Genomic DNA, 20,751 nt, shown 5'->3' with positions numbered 1-20,751 from the left:
AATGTCAAGCAACAACATGACTCAAACCCAACCTGAAACCCGATACATTGTCAGGACCTCTTAGGTACCTGGTGCATCTGAGCCTTGTTACGAAGTCTTACTTCTCTCCTCTTTCAGTGTGATACTGAATGCGATCCTCCTTCTTTTTATGCTCTCATGGATGTCTCCGTTTTATTAAAGAAAAAGAAAGAAAAAGTCTTAGAGACTTATGGTCTTTATTAAAAGGTTGGTGTGTCACCTTATAAATGTCCCCTCACTGTATTCTTCTGTCTTTATCTTTTGTCCGTTTTTTTCTTGAAGATGATTTTGTCTTTCTCCTTCTCTCTGCCTCATCTATCTCTCATTCCCCCCCCCCCCCCCGCCCCCCCCCTTCCATCCTCTTTGTCCTTCCCTCTTATTCTCCTTACACACACTCCCTCTCTCCCCCTCTCCATCTCCCTGGGGACAATTTTCTTTTCTTAAATAAACTGTCATAGCTAGTGTTAAAATATGGGCCCTACATGGGGTGAGTGCGGCAAGGCAAAGGCACGGGGCCTTGGGCTGGTATAAAACATGGATAATATGCTGTGAGAGGTAATTGTATCTTTTAGAGCTGAGATGAGTAGAACAAATGTGTCTCCTCTCCATCCTCTCTCTCTCTCCTTTCCCGCCTCTTCCTATCTCTTTCTTTACACACTGCAGCCGTGCTAATATGATAGAGAGAATATTGGCTGTACATCAGAGCTGCTAACAGTTCATAGTGGGTAAGGGCAAGTATATAGGGGGGAGAGAGGAGTAAAGAGGGGGAGGCTTGGTGGGTGAATAACAAGGAGAGACATAACAGTAGAGAGAGAGTGAGAGAAAGAGAGAGGGAAAGGTGACAAGTGGAGAGCTGGGGACACATAAAGTCACATTACACTTTTTGAATTCACTCACTTTGGTTCGCACATGAATATCTGGGAATATCTAGCAAGCTGTTTCCCAAAAATCATCTTAAAGCTAAGATCATCTTAGTCGGATTGTAATTCAGATCATCTTAACCCTCGTGTTGTCTTGGGGTCAAAATGACCTGTGTACGAGTGTATATGTATGTGTGTTGACGAGTCATTTTGACCCCAAGACAACATTAACCTGAAGATGATTTGTATATCTGTCTGTTAGCTACAGCTACATGAACATTTTATACAAACACACCTGACCAAAATGTGTCTTGTTGAAAATGTTTTACTCATAAAATGAAATATGTTAGTTAGCTTATAAGAGACATATTAAAACAGGACCTGTGCATTTTGTTCAGTTGGGTAAATGATTATCAGGTATTGATGAAGTGAGCTGTTTGGGGCTTTTGCCTCTGCAGAATGACATCATGGCCTGTTATGCCCACATTTGTTGCATCAGCGATTTAAATTGCACCAATGTTTCCTTCTGCTTTGCCTCTGGTCTTCACCTTTTAGTGTCTTGGTTCAGCTGCTCTTCATCTCTCTGTCCCAACTTTACTCCCTATTAGACTTGCACAGTATGAGGAAAATCTGCGATCTGCACAATGTGTATTGTTCAATATTCTGATGGCAGTATGACTTGTGAAATTAACAATTAACAAATTAACTTTAATACTACAACTTTGTCAGTAACAGCGCATCACCGCCCCACTCTTTTCATTCCCCCCTTCACAATAAAATCCCCAGACATACCTTAACATTGCATACTAGAGGGAACTTACTCATTCAGAGCCTTCACTAAAAGGCAACTAAACAAAATAGCTTATTCTTGTGTCTAACATGTTGCTCTCCGCTGTGCTTGTGTAAAACAACTGCAGCAGTGGATGAGATCGGATCGATACTCGGTATACAGCGATACTCAAAGCCCAGGTATCGCTATCGGGAATGAAAAAATGAGATCTGTGAATCCCTATTTTTTTGTGTTTGTTTTCTTTGTGTGTTTTTTGTCTGTTTTTGATAACATGTGTGCGACAGGGGAAACAGTATGCTCTGTGATAATCACAAAGCTCCTGCCTGGTCCAGGCTATTTAGCACTTCATAGACTGAAAAACGGCAGTCAAATATGTATCTAGAATTGGTTTTCCAGCATTAGTAGATGAGAAGGCCCTTAAGAATAACCCTGACCTCAAACTGTTACTGGCAGCTGCGACAGCCCTTCTTCACATATACAGTAAATGCTATTTTAAAGTATGACATTTTCTGTGAGGTGTTTGTGTAAAGAATGAGATTAGTCAGGTGAGTTGTCTTGGACCAAGCTTTTGAAAGGGAATAGCAACTTACTCTGTTGCAACCAAGCATGAGTTAATTGTTATAAGAAAGCATTATGCTTGCTTCCAGTGCTGAGCCTATAACATTCAAATGATACAGACTTATTTTTTGTGTTTTGATTGGTTATTAATAAAATAATTTGCTAAATAGTATTACTTCCATGCTAGTTTGGCTCTATACCTATGTAAAAACGGTCCTTAATTTTAGTATTGCAAAAGAGAAAAGGTTGATTTAATCATTCAATCGGTCACAAATTGGTCAGTTGTACAGAACGCAGAATTCAAGCCTTTGTACAAGATTTCAAAACAGAAACTTTACAGAGCAATACATTTTGTTGTTGTTATTTTTTGTTCTGCAGTGGCAACAAAACTAAAAGTTCTACATTATACTCTTGCTCGGTCTAATTCTATTCATATTTTCTCTGCCACCTCTTACGTTTGGGGCCCTCAGCTACAAAGTGAGCTTAGAAGAAACACTGCTGTCCACACTGTGTACTGAGCCATGGTTTGGCAGGAGTGTGAAAATCGAGAAGAGCTTTAGTCAAAATGCCAGTCTACAGATCACTAAAAGCTTTCCACTCAGGGTTTCCCTGGGCTTTTAGAGAGGCTTAGGTGGTAACATTGCCAGTGGGGTGGGTGGTGCACAGGAATAGGTGCTTGAAACTCCCTAAGAGCACATAAACCTGTTGAAGGAAATTGTTTAATAAGAAAATAATAAGAATGAAACTTCCTCAGAGAAGAATTATAACATATACAACTGTACGTTTAATTTAATAGCCGGAAAAAAACATTCTTAGCACTTTTATAGGTAATGAACAAATACACAGCTATCAGTTTGGTCAAAAAATGGTAAGTCACAGGAGCAGGATCAAAAAGCATGCAGGCCAGGTACTAATGGTGCCATGAATAGTGGCAGAACTACAGGTGGTGCAGGGGTTAGATTCAATATCCAGACTGGCCCAGGATTGAACCCTGCTGAACCCATTTCAGCAGGGTCCATTTTCAGCTTCAATCTTAATGTGACAGAGAGTTTGAATTTGCAGGAAAGAAGAGCAAAACGACAGAAACCGTTTGTATAATAATGGAAAAAGTTTCATCCCAGTTATTTGTTATTATAGTGATCACAATCACCTTGCACAATGAAAGATTATTATTGAGAATTTAACTAAAATGGAAGATGTCTCTTTCTGTATATGTCTGTCCTTCAATTTTCTTGGCAACCATTCATCGACTTCACAATTGGCGGGTTTATTCCTGAGGACCCAGGGAAGTGCAGTGTGGTGTGAGAGGTCTTACTTCTCTCCTCTTTCAGTGTGATACTGTATGCGATCCTCCTCCCTTTTATGCTCTCTTGGTTGATGTGCGTCTCAATAGTATTGAAAATATATCATACATTTTTATTATTTATTAATCGTGTGAACAGAAAATTAAGTACAGTAATTACAGTTAGTTATTACTACGTGTCTATTGTCGCTTAGTTTATATCTGAAAATGCATCTGCACGTGATGGTGCTGTAAAGGGCTTTAGTTCAAATCCTCACAAAATGCATATCCTCTGTTTGAAGGGAGGAGGATAGGTATAGTTTAAAGTAGTAATTTTCTTTCCTCTGAACTTCATGGACACAGTCCAAATGAGACTAGTTATCACCACTAAAGGATTTCTTTAACTCCTTTTTCCCTTTTTCCCCTTCTGTTCTCAAAGAACTCTGAAGTTAAACTGGCTAAAAGAGAAAACGAGGTAAAGGAAAGGAGGAGGTAAAAATACAGATAGACGGGGAAGGGGAAAACAGAGGGAAAGTGTTTGTGAAAGCTAACAAAGGGGAGTTGGCTGTGTTTCAAAAGGGCGCGTGGCAGCTAAGGAGGATGAAGCGCTTCAGGGTTCATTTACATCAGGCCTGACAACTGCCTCACATCTCCCCAAGAGCCACACAGCTCCGGCTTAGAGATTCTAAAAAGGGCCCTTCTTCTAGCTCCCTCTCTTACACCCGCTCTCTGACTTTTCTTTTTCTCCCTCCTGTCTCTTTTTTTTCTCTTTCCTTTTTTTTCACTCAGATTCTCTCCTGCGCTCTCTCTTCTGCTCTCATGCGCTTGCTAGTCTTCAATCAGCCATCATGAAAGTGTCTGTCTGGGCGTCTTAACTATCCTCTGAGAGGCAGACACTTGTCTGGGCCTGCCTTCATCCCCTAAAGGCGTTTTTTGACTTGGACTTATTTCCCTCCTCACACCTTTTCAACTTCCCTAAAGAGCTGACAACAAGTGAGAGCGACAGGGCAAGATAAACATGAGGGAAAGAGACAGCAATGGAATTGAGCAGGGGAAGGCGTACTCCGAGAGGGAAGAGAAAGTAAAGATGGTTATGAAAAATAGGGAGAGATAGGGAGCAAATGAAAATGAGGTGAGGCAACTCAAAAACAGAAAAAAAGGTGAAGGAATCAAATGACCTCGTGAGCAGGAGAAAGGACAAAGCAAGGCGGACCAGAGCAGAGGAGAGGCGAAAAAGAAGAAGGAGAGGGGGACTCTCGTAAGACAGGGAGAGTCACGTTTATCAGTGCTCCCACAGTGTGTTTCCCAAACGCAGGATTTAGAGATCGGGTAAAGGGAGAGGGTAGGACGGGGCACATGAAAGTTTTTTTAGGAGGGAGTGCCCCTCTTATGGAAGTATCTTTCTTTTTGCCTGGGTTTGATGTGAAAGGGAGCTGTTCCTGCTTTGACAATGTTGTCTGCCGTGCAGTTTTTAATATTCATGCGGCCGATCGGGAAAGGAGAGAGGGAAGGAGTGGAGAGGAGATTTTTGGTCAAACAGAAAGCTAATTTGCCAGCTGAGGCAGTTTAGCCTGAGGCTCTTTCTGCTACTGGGGAAATGAGCTGGAAGATTAGCCGTATGTATAATTTACACACACATGGTCACACTCACCCACATGCATAGATATGCAAAAACACACCGCTGGAGCGTGCATACACGTTTGAAGATAGATGCACATATGCACACTTGGAGTAGCTGCCACTCTCTCTCGCTACAACAGAAACCTGCTGCTTGGCCCTTACTGCTGCATCTGCCCCTCAGGCCGCTCCCTTACATGTACATAAGTTCCACTGTGGGACTCTCAATGGTATCCAATGATGGCTTATGTAAATGGTGATTTATTTATTGATCATCTTTGTACTTGTAAACCGCTATTAGACAAAAGTTTTTTTTTCAGAAAAAAATTATAAAAATCACACTGTCGGGCCTTCCTCATCATCATCAAATGTTTGTGCTACTCTGAAAAGAGAAACAATGTGATGTATTGTTTATTGTTGTTTATTTTAAGTTTGATTGGTCACATCGTGTAGCATTTACAATGTAATGACACTGATTTGCTCCCATAGGAAATGTAGACTGTTCATTTCTTTAAACTGAAAACACACTCAGGGAAGCTGGTCAGCAATAACTTAGGTCTCACTCTGACTGATTTTCAGGTCCACGACAGACGTGTGAGTCTATTCCTGGATGGGTTTGAGGAGGATGGGACACCATTTGACACGCAACCTCTGACCGCCAGGCTCTCTGATATCAGCGAGGATGTTGCAATGTGGGTGGGACTCAGCTCCAACGGTAAAGATGCCAGTTTTTTGTTTTTTTTCCACATGTGACAAGTTGCATTGTTTGAGAGATGGAATAGATCCAGTTGCTAGATTACATGGCAGTGCATTAAAATATCTCCCAAACATATCAGAATTATAAACCGGCAAAATAATTTAGTGATATATTCATTTAAAATGTCAGATATCTCTGCAGCAGAAGTCTCAAACAGCAAGGGAGGACATTTGTTTTCATACAACACTCCTCCTCAAGAGGGACCTCAGTCTCTTTTTTTTTTCGTCCATGTGGAGAAAAATTACCTCTTAGTTTATCTTGTCTGTATATCTAAATATGGTGTCAATGACTACTCCACCTTTATCTTCCATCCAGCCTATATCCCCTTCAACTACACATCTGTGATTGATTGGTGGTGCCTGGGAGCCGTCTCACAGTCAATAGGGGAGAAATTGAGAGAAAAATGATATCCGTTCATCTCCAGAATGATAAACGAGTGTTTTTCTTCTCGTTTATCAGGCATTGATCCCTAGTTCACGGCAGGTAGCATCTGATCAGCTGAAGATCACATCAGTGGTTGTGATCAATGCAAGTGATTGGCTTGAGGGCTAAAGAGAGAGAGTGTGTGGTTGTGTGGTTGTTGAACCTGGAGCCTGTGTCTGGAATTCTGATCAGTGGATTGATTATGCGAATGCTGATCAGATGTAATGATTAACAACTATGTCTGTGATTTGAGGGGACCCCGCTTACAGAAAACCGTGTGTTTGATAAGTATAGTGAGATGAGAAGTTGTCAAGAGCAGAGCTTTAAATGTCAACAGATAACATGATCGGTTTTAAGTGGTAGTAATAGCAGATCATTAGGAACTTCTAAGAGAACTGATCGGAGAGTTTTTAACACTATTTGTGGTCTGCATTCTTTTTTAGCATTAGTCATTCTATGTTTTCCATTCTGTAATTAGCTGTTGCTCATGCCACAGTGGACAGCACACCAGTGAAGGACAGAGGGAAAAAACAGACAAAAAGCTCACACAACTCCTAGTTCTAACACCACAAAAACACAGGAGGAGGAAACTGAGAGTGACGGATGACAGAAAATGAAACATAGAGAGAGGAGACAGAGACCTGCACAGAGAAGAGAGAATTAAAGCTTATACCTTGAATCATCCCAGTAACAATAGGGAGAGTGCTTTTCAGAGGAAGGCATAATCCCATTTCCACACGCTAAAGAAATCCTGAGCCAAAGCCTAAGGCTGCACAACCACACACTGTTCGAACACACTTACATCCCATAACACTCTCTCTCTGTTTTACACACACATACACCCCTCCAACACATACACACACACGCTCACACACACACACACACCACACTGTAGTTGGGCCAAACATGGCAAAGCCTCTCTCAAATGCAAATACACACACTCATGCAAACACACTCATCCACTCCCTTTCTCTAAAGTGAGGATGCTTTTCTGGAAAAAACATTAAAGCCTCTAACACACACTGTCTCACACACACACACACACACACACACACACACACACACACACACACACACACCTTTACAGACAAAAGCTAGACATGGCAGGGCTTCTGTCGATGCTTAAGAGACGTTATCCTTCTTCTAAGAGTTGTTGTCGAACTAGATAGAAGTTTGTTGGACACTAAAAGACTCCGGCTCTCTTTGGGCCAGAATCCACATCTTATGTTCTGTCCAACATTGTCACGTATGTATGGTTGTGTGTGGAGATTGGGGGGCTTGCCTGTGTTCATTTAGACGTTTGATGGTGTTTCTTGTGTGCAGTTCAATATCCACATGTGCGTTTGGAAATTGTGCCCATATGTTTGAGATGTTCCAGTTTATGTTTGCTTGAGATTTTAGTATCTTGGCATATTTTATATATGTTCAATATATTTGCATTTACCTTTTTGCAGATCCTTTCTTCTCAGCATCAGCCGGACAGCATATCTAGGGTTCTCGCCTTCTCTTTTCCTACCAAAATATGTGTTGTCACTTATTATTTATAAAAAAAAGTGATTAATTGATTTAGTAGACACCTGCAACAATTTAAATATTTTAAGAAAATTATTCTGGGCTCTGGAAACTTGTGATGGACTTTTTTTTCAATGTTATTTCACTTATAGACCAAATGATATATCAGTGAATCAACAGTGTATTTGTCAGATTAATCAATACTAAAAATAATAGTTATTTACAGTTAAATTCTCCTAAATGTATACCAACTTGTGCAGTGTTTAAAAAACTGGTTATACAATGTCCAAAAGACACAGTTAAGGGAAGCAGCGAGGAAACACACTTTGGGTTTATCTTTCTTTATCTTTCTATCTAACTTGGCTATCCCTAGACAGACCTGTTTTTGGCCCCGGCCTCAAACCAAGCTAATGAATTTGTCCTTGTAAGCCCTTCTGCTCTCACGTGGAAGCAAATGTAGACCGTGGACAATCCTGTTTGTCTATGTATCATGAACCTGGCCATTATAAGCAGCTGTGGGCAGCCTCACTTAGCTGCTATCAAGAAACTGATAAGATAATCTACTAAACACTGTGAAATCCTCTCACTCACTGCCTTCAGTACAAACCCATTAACACCCTCTTTATGTTCTTTTCTCCTCTCTCTTCATCTCTACAGGGTCTAATCAGTTCATTGGACGGATGCAGGACTTTAGATTTTATCCTGCCACTCTGACCAACAGGTGAGTTGGATAGAGTAAGTCAGCGAGACAGGTAATGAGCAGCTATGGGGAGAGAAAGGGGAATGAATCAAAGAAGGGCCAAATAATACTATAGTTAAATAAAAGGTTAGAAGAGAAGGAAGGAAACCATGATTGACAAAGGAAAAGGAGTGAAATTGGTAGCTATGGATAGATTAAATAAAGGGCAGAAGGGATAGAAATGAGAAGAAATAGACAGAGGTACTGTATAGATTAAAGCAGCACGGAAAGAAGAGCTATATGGAGCGATAAAGGAAAAGACGGTAAGAGGAAGGAAAGGGAAGGCTAATCGTTGCATCTTAAGATCCATACTGCTTCCAGAGGATTTTCCTGAGAATTCAATACAAGGCAATTAGTGTTATGCTTACCGGTGATGTACGGCACACAGTGAGGACTTGGAGCTTACAAGTTTCTCTCATCAAGATTGGGTTAGTTCAAAATAAAAGATTGAGTTTTCAAATTGTTCCTTTTGATTTTCCAGTTTGTACTAAATGTTTAGTCAAAGGCCCCTCAACAGGTCTTGAGATTGTATCTCAAAATGTAAGTTATAACCAAAACATGTTTGGTCACTGTCAGTGTTGTTCATCCTCATGACCACTGCACAGTTGAAATTGTATTTAAGAATCCATCACCCATATTTGGGGAATCATTGTGTTTTTTTTCTTTTGATGCTTCAAATGTTTTTATTTAATGAGATGTTTGGTGCCTGATGCCTACCTGGTCCCAGTTTACTATGCATAGGATTATATGTTGCTTCAGTGTGGTATTATAGTTAGATATAATCCGCTGTTTCTTGTTTTAACAGGGAAATAGTGGAGGTGTACTCAGGGGTTCTGCCTGAGCTCCATGCCCAGTCAGAGTGTCGCTGTCCTCCCAGTCACCCCAAAGTACACCCTTTAGTTGAGAGGTACAGTATCTTCTAATGTGTACATAAAAGTATATTAGTAACTATATATTTAAATATTTCAGTAGTGTAGTAGTGAAGTTTCAGTCTTCAGTGTTACTGTTGCAAAAGAAAAAAAGATACTCCCTTTTGGAACACTAATGTACAGTTGAGATACTTTCACCATTAACAGATACTGCATTCCCAGTGGTGTTGAGGACACCACCAGTGACAGAGTCTTAAGACTCAACCTTAATGCCCATCCACTAAGTTACATCAATGATCAGGACATGGGTACCACATGGCTTTCGAAGATCATGACTACACAGGAACTGGACGAAGGAGTCATTATTACCGTGGATTTGGTGAATGGACAATACCAGGTAACACATCTACACACACGCACATACTGACAGACAGATGGATAGATGTGCATTGTAGGTGACAAATATAAAAACTGGTCTTTAAGTTTACTTAACTGCATACACATATCTACCGGACAGAAAAAATTGTGTGATATACTATATGAAACATAATTCTTGAAGGGTGGTCCATGCAATATTTACACGCAATTGTCAATTGGGGATGAATACTGTAAACTTGTAAACCTCTTGCCTTTATTAATGTAACAACATATGCAATCATGTTAAAGTATGTTTGAGGTTGTAATATATGATTTTGAGGGCGAGAAGTTGGAGTCAACATCTACAAGTTAGATCATGAGATCTAAGTGAAATTGTGGTTTAGGTTTTAGACCAATTTCGGATCACATGTTTTGACCCATCAGCAAAAATGTGGGTTATTCTCAATCATTGTGTCTTCTAAAAAATGGTGTATCAGCCCCCTACCTGCTCATTCATTGTTCGTTAGTTTGGGTTGGACTGTCAACTCAGTGCCTTTGTTGTGTAGTATACATTTTAAACGCTGTACAGCATCTATGTGCTTGCACCTGTATGTGCAGTGAACAGTAGTTTCATCCTCGTTCTAAGCACTGCAGTGAGACAGACAGGAGGGCAGAGAGAGTGAGAGATATTGCTGGATTTGGGCGTTGTCGACAGTGGGCCTGTCAAAGGACTCGTCCCTCTTTTCTCTGAAGTGTGTATGTGAGTGTGGGCAGGATTTTGGGAGCTATCTGGACGTGGTAGCTCAACTCAAGTCCCCAGATAAAAGACACTTTCTGAAGTCCTGTGTGTGTGTGTAGGGGGAGGGGGAGCGGGCGGGCGGGGGTGCGTGCAGTGGTGGTGGCTTAATGCGCTCCCTGCTGTGTAACCCAGTGTCCCAGCCCACACTGTAGTGGGGCAGATAACACTAGACACACATACCCACATAGACACGCGCATGGTGTATGTGTTATAGGAAACTACTTGTGTGTCTATGTTTGTGTAAATGGGTGTGTATTAGTTGTGTGAGGGCTGTCTGGTTTCAATTAAAACCCTTAATTATAACCCTAGATCGTCCATACAGAAACACAATTCATGACGTATGAGAACAATTACATTTTTACCATTTGTAAGACAAAACCTGCCTTTAAAATGTGATTCAAATCAACACTCAGTAACTGACCAATATGTTTTAATGTTTTGTCTATATCATCACATGCCTATTATGGGTTGCAGTGCATTGTACAGGTGTACTTTTATTGCAAATCTAACATATACCCCCCCCTCCTCCAGATATTCTATGTTATAGTACAGTTTGGTGGGCTCTTGCCTGAGTCGGTTCTGATCCAAAGACGAAGGTTTGACCTCACAGAGCTTGAGAGCGGCACCTCTGCAGACCAGCCCTGGTTGGACTGGCAATATATGGCCAGAAATTGCAGTGTGTTTGAAATGCAAAACAACGGGCCTTTACTGAGACCAGACTCCGTCAACTGTCTGCAGCTGCCCAGGTAGGAACCATGTGGGAATGGCTGAGTGGGGTGGAGAATATTCAGTATTATTGAGCGTACTGTTAAAAGAGAAACAAATATTGTATACTGTACATATGTTTTGTTTACAGTTTACACAATCTGAGAAAATAATTGAAATAGCCCAAAAGAATTTTTCTATCTTCTGATATGCTAACACACTCATATGAACACTCATATGAAAACACTCCATTAAAATGAAAAGAAAATATTTGACACTGTAAGCATGTTTTCATAGATTTCCATCTTCATTCTTTACACATGAACACATCATGTGTAAAGAATAAACCATTTAAAGTAACCAGATACTGTAAAAAGCATTAAATTCTGCGCTCCTCATCGCAACTAGGAAGTCATGATTGATTCAGCTGAGACCAACAGTCCCAATGCATTCAAAAGAGGCTGTTAATAGAGATTGTAAAGATAGAGAGAGATGTAAAGAATTCGATGTGTATAGCATGTAGAGCCTCCATTTGTTCCAACATTGGTAACACTTGTTGGCCCTTGGAACAATGTTAGATAAATTCCATTGTTTGCCAACTTTTGTAAAATAAATTATCAAAGAATTTAAACTTGCGTTTTTATGACATGAGTCTCTTTTGAATTGATCATCCCATTTGAAACTCCCTTGGTTCATCTAAACAAAAATATACTGAAAATAAACTAAAGCAGTCTGTTTTTCTGTTTTGGGTATTCTCCCCATAGCAGAACCACATATTCTCGCTGTATGCTGTTGGGTGGTCATGGCCTCTTTAAGGCAGAGGAGATTACACAGACATTACTGGCAAGACTAAATAAAGAAATGCATACAAACACACATTTATGCACGCACACATGTATGTTTGTTGGTGCATGTATTAACATGCACAAAACAAAACAAAAAATCAAAGGAAATCACACGTATACCCGTTAAAAACATATACAGTTAAAACACACACACACACACACACACACACACACACACACTCTGGCACTCTTACAGTGACTAGGTTTATAAAGCTACCCACCTACAGCGCTGCTTTGGCACATGACCGGTAACAGGTTTTCATTGGCACATGATGGAAAACTGGCCTTGGAACATAGTCTTCACTCACGCACTCTCTCTCTCACACACACACACACACACACACCCACACACACACACACACACACACACACACACACACACACACACACACACACACACACACACACACACACACACACACACACACACACACACACAATCTTGGCATAGCCGCTTGTATCAAGGCCTTGTTGGCACTAGATAGAACAGGTATCAGTAGATCACAGATTATGAAGTCATTGCTTATTTTTCACTTGACTGACAAGTGATATCACATACTGTGTTAGTTAAATTGGCATGAGAGCAATTGAGCCTCACTTTGGCAATGTGATAACACACTCTGACATTAGTGGTTGATAATTTTATCAAAAAGAGCACTGTCTTTGATCTTGATTTATGTTTTTTTTCTCGGAAGTTTTATTTAATTACGCAAGAGACATTGCCTACTCTGAGGCCGCTCGAGTGTCTGGCAAGATAAATTCCAGCACGCCTTTCATACCAGTCAATTACAGTACTGCTCCAGGAGAGCTGTTAGTGATCCATGTCTTATCTACATGTACAGATAAACAGGTAAACTGGTATATTTTGTGAGATGAAGTGCATTGCCCAAAGCAAAACAAGGCAGGTTAGAGCTGGAACACAATTTGTTGATCAATGGCTAGCATTAAAGTTGTTCTCATTTCAGTGATAGTCTTGTTTTTCCTTAGTTATAGTTATCACAGTAAAACAAGTATGTGGGCTGTGCAATGGCTTAGTGATCTCTATAAACAGATTCTACATTCACACGTAGAATCTGTCGGCAACTGGACAACGCTTTGTCATCTGAAGTGTTTCCGTTTGTAGTCCGGGTGGTTTTGACTTATCATGTTTGAAAAGTCTTTGGTTGAATGCAGGTTATAAGTCCATGTTTGGCTGAAATGCAATCTGGAAACCCACCAGCTATTGTCTGACAATTAATCAGGATTTTACTAGTTTACGATTTGCTTGTAAACACGCTACTTGTGAAAAACTTCGGTCGTACACGTCTTACTCAACTGCAACTGCAGTCTCGCATCTCAAGTTGCTCATTGGACTGTAAACAATGAGCAGTGCACGGAGAAGGAAGTCTTGGACTGAATATCTTTTGGTTTCACCAAAACCCCAGAAATATAGCCCCACACAGCCAATGGGTTCCAGGATTGGTGGTATAATAAATTCAACAATTACCGCTGTGAAATTGCTATTAATTCACAATTAATTTGAAAAAACAGCAGAATTATAAACAAAATGTCGACATTGTACCTTTGTGGACTAAAGTGATCTTGTTTACATGATTTAGTTTGCTGTTCAGCGACTGTAATGCTTTGAACTGCATGCTTTCTCAAAGAAACCGGTTAGCAAAGGTTTCTGAATAATTGTGTGCTTGTGTGCATCAGAAGTGTGTGTATGTGTGTGTGTGTTGCCAGCTACTGTCACGTGCGTTAAAGCAAGTTGTATCACCTGATCAATACGTAAGCAAAAAAGTCAGACAGAAGCACTAAACACAGACACAATGGATGCAGTGCCAACAGCCTTACATTATGTTTGAAACAATACGTGTGATATTGTGTACTCTGGGATTAATGTATGCCAAAAGTCCAACAAACAAACACAGATAGATACATACACAAGAGATGTGGCCTGAATAATTCTCACAGCATTGCCTGAAGTCAAAAGGCAGGAGGCTGCTGCAGGAGAGACAGGAAGAACGAAAGTAAAGAAAAATACCTGTAGAGGTCAAAACAAAAGAACAGTTGTTTTTGTCTTTGCCATAACACTTGTGTTTTGTGTTCAGCTTTGCTGTGTTCTTTTCAGTAAACTATTGCCGAGCAGATATTGGACTTAAGGCCAATACCAATAGTAATATTTGGGAGTTTGAAAAATCTGATAATGGTGTATCAGTTCATAGTTATATGCTTCGGATATAAGCGGCCAAAATGAGTTTCCTCCATTCAGCCTTAGATTTAGGGTAAGGAGCTCGAACATCAGGAGGGAACTTGTAGTTGAGGCGCTACTCCTTCATGTCGAAAGAAGTCAGCTAATTTGGTATCTAATTTGGATGCATCCACGCTGGAGGGATTATATCTCCCGGCTGGCCTGGGAACGCCTCGGGATCCCCCAGAATGAGCTGGTAAATGTTGCCGGTGAGAGGGAAGCCTGGGTCGGCCTGCTGGGCCTGCTGCCATCGCGACCCGACCCCGGATAACGGTTGATAATGGATGTATGGAGTTCATAGTTGTTGTTTTTTGTTAGAATAATTGTGACATTGACACAAACGTAGACTAAATTAATGTTGAATGTGTGTTTATGTTTATTGTGTCCCAGCGATTTACCTTTCTCAGGAGGTAACATCATATTCAGCCTGCTGACCCCCGAGCCAAACCTCAGGCCAGGCTATAATGACTTCTACAACACACCTGCCCTGCAGAAGATGGTCCAGGCCACCCAGGTCAGGATTCACCTGAGTGGACAGTCCCACACCATAGCAGCCGGGGTGAACCGGCGACACAGATACTATGCCATCAATGAGATCACCATCAGTGGCAGGTGAGGAGTTACACTTATTTATCTAGAGATCCCTCGATGAGGATCTCATCTGTTTGGGGAAAAAATCTGTGGTGGGTCTTGACGAATTTGAATCGCACACCAAGAAGTAGAAATCTTAATCCTGATGCTTCAAATTTAGCTAAATATATAGCTTTAATATCTTAAAATGCAGCCATGATTTTATTTAATATTTATAAAGTGATATTTTGTCCTTAGCAATTACATATTTCTGGAAGTGTTTACAATTATACTAATTAATGTAGAAGAATCAACATATAAAGCATGATTCCGGTTTTGTTTGTCAACATTCACTCCTGGGACGGATCAAGGGTTCGATTCCCGGCTGGCCCGACTGTTTGCCGTCATTGTCCTGCTCTCTTTACCCATATTCATGTCTCTCCACTGTCGCTGTCAAATATAGGCATAAAATAATCTTTAACAGTCATTCCTGTCACTTGTCAACGGTTTATTTCAATGCCTTAATTAGTGGAAAGAAACACTTGAAGATCTTTTCAATATCGATTTCTTAAAAATGTGTGAGCACAGTTTGACATCTAGAAAGATATTTTCACGCAGACTGTTGAGTATCAGCAGAGCTTTCAGAGAGTAATTGTGAACACATCTCTTCATTAGACTGACAGTGACTGTTTTTTATGACTGTGGTAATTACAGGATTATGCGGGAGGCAATCATCTCTAACTCTTTCTCTCCCTCCCCCTCCCTCTAAGCTGTTTTAATTAGTAGCTTGTTACAGTGAAGTAGGAGAAACAGAGATTTAGAGCTGCTGAAATCTCATCTGTGTATTCGTCCTCTCTCCCCGTCTCCCCACTCTCTTTCATTCTTCTTCCATCTTTCTATCTCTTCCCTTTTCATTCTTTTTAATGCATGTAAACAATCGTGTTGGCAAGAGAGAGCACTCATAACCTGAGTCTTTGTCTGCTCTCATGAGCATCGTTTGTCCTACATGTTAGAAAAAAGTCCCTCTCACATTACATTGCTGCATGATATTGTGACAGCACTTCATTAAGAGAGAAAAGGGTGAAATTGCTACTGGGTTAATGCCTCAGCTGGCCATGAAGGCTTTGGAGGACTTCTATGCTACCAAATATAAGAAATACTGCACAAAAGACTTTGAATTTGAATTTAAATCAGGTCTAAGATAATTGTTCCACATTCCTCCACAGTGTGAATGAAAGGTGCAGTAAATTCTTATTTTCAGGTGATTTTACTCCTACAAATATAGTTGTTATTATTATATTTCATTTCTGCCAATAGACCCCCCTAAATGCTACACACTGTTCCTTTAACATGCTACACACTGAGGATACCAGTTTCATTCAACTTATTTTTCTATCATTAGCCTTTTACAAAAAACATAAAGGCTCAACTTAAGTGGATGTCCTGATTTGTTTTATGTTTAACACAGTATTGAAATTAAGGGCTACAACGAAGGCAGTAGAATTTTTAAATGTGAAGAAGAAAAATCATAAAGTTAGAATGTCAGCGGTGAGATAATTTATTTTCGTTTGAATTAATCATTATAGTCCACTGTTGTTAATGTAGAAATGTGTGTGTGAGTGAGAGAGACAGGGCTATCTGTTATGTTGCTCTGATAATTCTCACGATGGCATTTATAAATGTTGAATGTTGAATACTTCTTAATGGTACTGCAGCAGTTCCATTAAGAAGTTCCCATTCAGTTGTTTTAATTTGTAGAATTGTAGAATGTAGTGTTGGGGACCTCCTAATATTATCTTTCTCTCCTTGTCTCTGTCATCTGGCCAGATGTGAGTGTCATGGCCATGCAGACCACTGTGATACCAGTGTGACGCCCTACCGCTGTCGGTGTCAGTCTGAGAGCCACACGGAGGGAAACAATGTGAGTACACACAAAAGCTTGTTAAACCAATTTGTTATATTAACCTCATTTGTAAGTGTGGTGTTGGACCTCACACACCCTTAGTTCGTATATGAAATGTGTTGTAAGGTCATGTTAACACACAAGTTCCACCTATATAAACACACATTGATTATACTGGTTTGCTTTCTCTGGGTATTTTTTAATTATCAATATTAGTATTGGATCCAGATATTCATTTATTTTGTTTTATTTTCAAGCATACACACACACACACACACACACACACACACACACACACACACACAAACACTGAGCACAGACTCCCCCTGCGGAGAGAGTTCTCATGGTCTTAATTAAGCAGTTTCCTTCTTGATGACGTAAAAGGGACTTTTCTAATAAATTATGAACACACGGACACATTTATTAGAAGTCTTTCCTTGTAAAATAGAATTTTCCTTTATAGTTTTTTTTTGGTTTCTATTCTTCTGGGAAATATATTAAGTGCCATTAACTGGCATGCTTTCGGACGCATGCTGTTTAACCGCAGTGACAGGCGGTTTTGCTTTGAACCTGACATTTTGGACAGCTATCAGTGCGGTCAGACTGCTAAATCAGGCAATACACTTTATGCTGTTAAAGTTGTAAATAACTGACAGCTTACATCAGCCTTGTTGGCACAGGACTGCTGTAAGGGTTGTGTGATTTATGATAACTGAATATGTGGTGTCTCAGACATTATCAATGAGATTTACAATGGGTCACTTCTCTATTCTATAACTCTAATCTAGTCTAATAGTCTTCACTTGCTTTTACATTGACTTACTTTGTGGCGAAGAAAAGATTCAGTTAAACTGAGAAAGACTGTAACTGGGCTGTCTGAATGCTGATGATGAAATCTAGATGTGGTTTGTTTTTGTGTTCACGAAATGATATAGTTGGAGAGACAAAAGGCCTTGGATTGAGGTTGAATTGAATTAATGTGAATTAGTGTAATCCTACGTAAACCAGCTCTTACTGCATACTGGTTTACAGTTGGACTAAAATATCATCATTGAGTTAATTATTTGGAATTTAAAAGCATCTTTCATAGTAGATTTTTGTCTGTTTCTGGTCACAGTTACCGCTTTAATATTGTGGCACGTTGAGTTAAACCAAAATGATTATCCCAAAGCGAGTGTTCACAAACTGGTATGCTGCAGGATGTTGGCTTATGATTTGATTTCAGTCTAGTTTGATGTTAACCACCACCTCAGGAGGAGGCCTTGGCTTGCAACAAAGCTAATACAACTTGCCAGGTAATAGTAGGCATCACCCCAAAGAAACCTCTAGTCGGTCACCAGTGAAAAGTTCAGTGTGACTGCTCCACCTCACCATAGCACAGGGCAGCCTGCATTATTCACTACTTATGTATCATTCATACACCCGCGTTTCTCTATTAGTGTGTAAGCGCGCGTGCGTGCGTGTGTGTGTGTGTGTGTGTGTGTGTGTGTGTGTGTGAGAGTGTGTGTGTGAGTATGTTCCAGACAGAGGGGACAGTGGACATCAGTAAAGAAGCAGCTGTCAATCAACAGCTATTCAATTGGTTGTCTTGCATACTCAACTCAAATAACAAACATTGTCCCTTCCATCTAATTGTTTCCCTCTTATGAACTCCAGACTAAAATATAAGTAATCATAGAAGGCGCTTCCACACGCATGCACGCATGTACGCACGCACGCACGCACACACACACACACACACACACACACACACACACACACACACACACACACACACACACACACACACACACACACACAGAGAGACAGAAAATAATTAAACATTGTCAGGTTCATGCTATCTTGCAGGCAAGAAAAACATATCTTCCTGCCCCTCTCTTTTTCTCGTTCACAGCCTCTATTTCTCTTTTTATTCACCACTTTTCTGTTTCCTCTCTTTAGGTCCCTGTCCCTCCTCCATCCAGTTTTCTTTGTCGATCACTCTCTAGCTCTCATACCCTGTCTTTCTCTCTCGGGTCTCAGTTTAAATAATGTCTCAAATCGACTAGAACAATGACATTCCCTCAGCATGCATCTCTAATCAGCTCTCTTTCTGTCTCTGTTTGTCTTTCGCTTCATTTCCCTCAGCCGTTTTCTCTACTCCCCCTCACTCTGTTTTGCCTCGCTTTCTAAGTATTTCATTCATTCCTGTTTGACTCTGTTTTTCATGCTTCATCCCTCTCTTTCTTTAATTGATCTTACCGTCTCATGTTTCTCCATCCTCCAAATCTATTTCTTTTCTTTTCAGACTTGTACGTACAGTAGTTCTTTTGGGTTAGAGAGATGCACTGGAAATAACCCATGTGGATATATTTGTGTGTGTCTGTGTATATGTTTTATGTACGTTTTTAAGTAATCTACTTAAGCTATGCTTCTGTGAAAGACTAGTGTGTAAAGGAGTGTGTGTGTGTGTGTGTGTGTGTGTGTGTCTATACAGAGTCCTTTTGCGTGATCATCTGTGCGTCTATGTGCACTTTTCCTCCAAACCTGTCCATGTCATCTCTCTGAGTGAATATTCAGGACCTTTCTTCTGCCTCTGTAATATTGGAGCATAAAAGGCTGTGGGGAATATGAGCGTTTAATATTGCATGCCTTCTGTTGACTTGGATCGGCCGAGCACCATGACGGATGTTGTACTAATCTGCAGAATTTCCACAGTGACATTAAAGTGACAGAAATGCTCAGACATGTGTCAAGATGATCAACGGGGGCTTTGGAAGACACACACTTAAACTCTCTCACACGCACTTAAACACACCGGCACACAAACGCTCACACACACAATTTCCCACTTTCTCACTCTTTCTTTTGATTCTTTCTTATGTGCACTCTGTGTCAGAGTTGATCTCTCATACTGTCACTCCGTCTGTGTACGTCTCTCCACAGCTGATGGAGTCAGTCATGTCTGAGAACTATATCATATATTGTATTGTACATCACACGTCACACACTGTATTTTCTGTTGTACAATTAGTTGTTCCGATACCAATACCAGTGTCTGAAATGCCTCCAATACAGCCTAAAATGCTGGACGGTATTGAGTCTATGCACAGATCCGATATCACGTTATCGTAAAATGATCACCTCATTCACACTCCACAGGTACAAAAACACGTGTCACCCACTACCTGATCCCTACATTCTGCCCAACCTTTACTGCACATGCAAACTAGTACTACATACATGTGGTTAAACAATCTCTTGCACCCTGTTTTTTCCCTGATAATGCTTCATTGTGAACAACAAATGGCCAGCACAGTCCTGCTTGGCTAAATAACGGAGCTAACAGCTGTTAAGGGAGGTTTGGTTGCGTTACATTATCTTTTAATATGTTCTTTTATTAGAGAGGGATTTATGAACTGTTCAACAGTTGTTGCTTGTTACGAACTGGTATTGGATTGCAACTTGGTATCAGCCAAATACGTAAGTTTATCGGAATCAAGAAATCGTAGTCGACTAAGATCAAAACCACCGAATATTCTACCAATTTACGAAGAAAGCACAGCCCTAATGTACAATGCTGCTGTCATTTGGCGGTTCATAATATCATTTTTTTGGGATTCAATGTTTTCTAGTGTTATAAAAATGAAAATATATAATTATTTTGAGAAGTAAAAACAATCCACATTACCTTTCTTTTAAGCCATTTTATGTGTGTGTGTGAATTGACCAAGAACTGTTGTTTGGTGTGTGTATGTTTCGATGTGAATTGAGAAATGCACACTGTATGTGTGTTTCTGTGTTTCCATCTGTGTGAGTGTCATAGATGTTGATGGCTAGTGACGTTAAGGAGCATTATCCAAGATCTCTGTTGCCAAAGTCTGCCTCAGCAGCAGATTTTCAGCTACGCTGGGGTTAACCGGGTTAACTTCAGA

At 40.4% G+C, this 20,751-nt stretch overlaps 1 protein-coding gene across 1 annotated transcript in view; it reads left to right on the top strand.

Annotated features, from left to right (window-relative positions):
• The window catches only part of ush2a (Usher syndrome 2A (autosomal recessive, mild)), a 191,107-nt gene that overhangs the window by 12,099 nt on the left and 158,257 nt on the right, over window positions 1–20,751 (top strand). Inside the window, exons 4-10 of the mRNA XM_079217420.1 lie at window positions 5,705–5,840; window positions 8,475–8,538; window positions 9,362–9,463; window positions 9,633–9,822; window positions 11,113–11,327; window positions 14,755–14,976; window positions 16,762–16,855. Coding sequence (XP_079073546.1) covers window positions 5,705–5,840; window positions 8,475–8,538; window positions 9,362–9,463; window positions 9,633–9,822; window positions 11,113–11,327; window positions 14,755–14,976; window positions 16,762–16,855 — 1,023 coding nt within the window. The remainder of the gene's footprint in view (window positions 1–5,704; window positions 5,841–8,474; window positions 8,539–9,361; window positions 9,464–9,632; window positions 9,823–11,112; window positions 11,328–14,754; window positions 14,977–16,761; window positions 16,856–20,751) is intronic.

The sequence above is a fragment of the Taurulus bubalis genome, assembly GCF_910589615.1.
Source record: "Taurulus bubalis genome assembly, chromosome: 4".
NCBI lineage: Eukaryota > Metazoa > Chordata > Actinopteri > Perciformes > Cottidae > Taurulus > Taurulus bubalis.
Note: the sequence above shows the minus strand (reverse complement) of the source record. Positions and strands in the feature narration are given on the sequence as shown.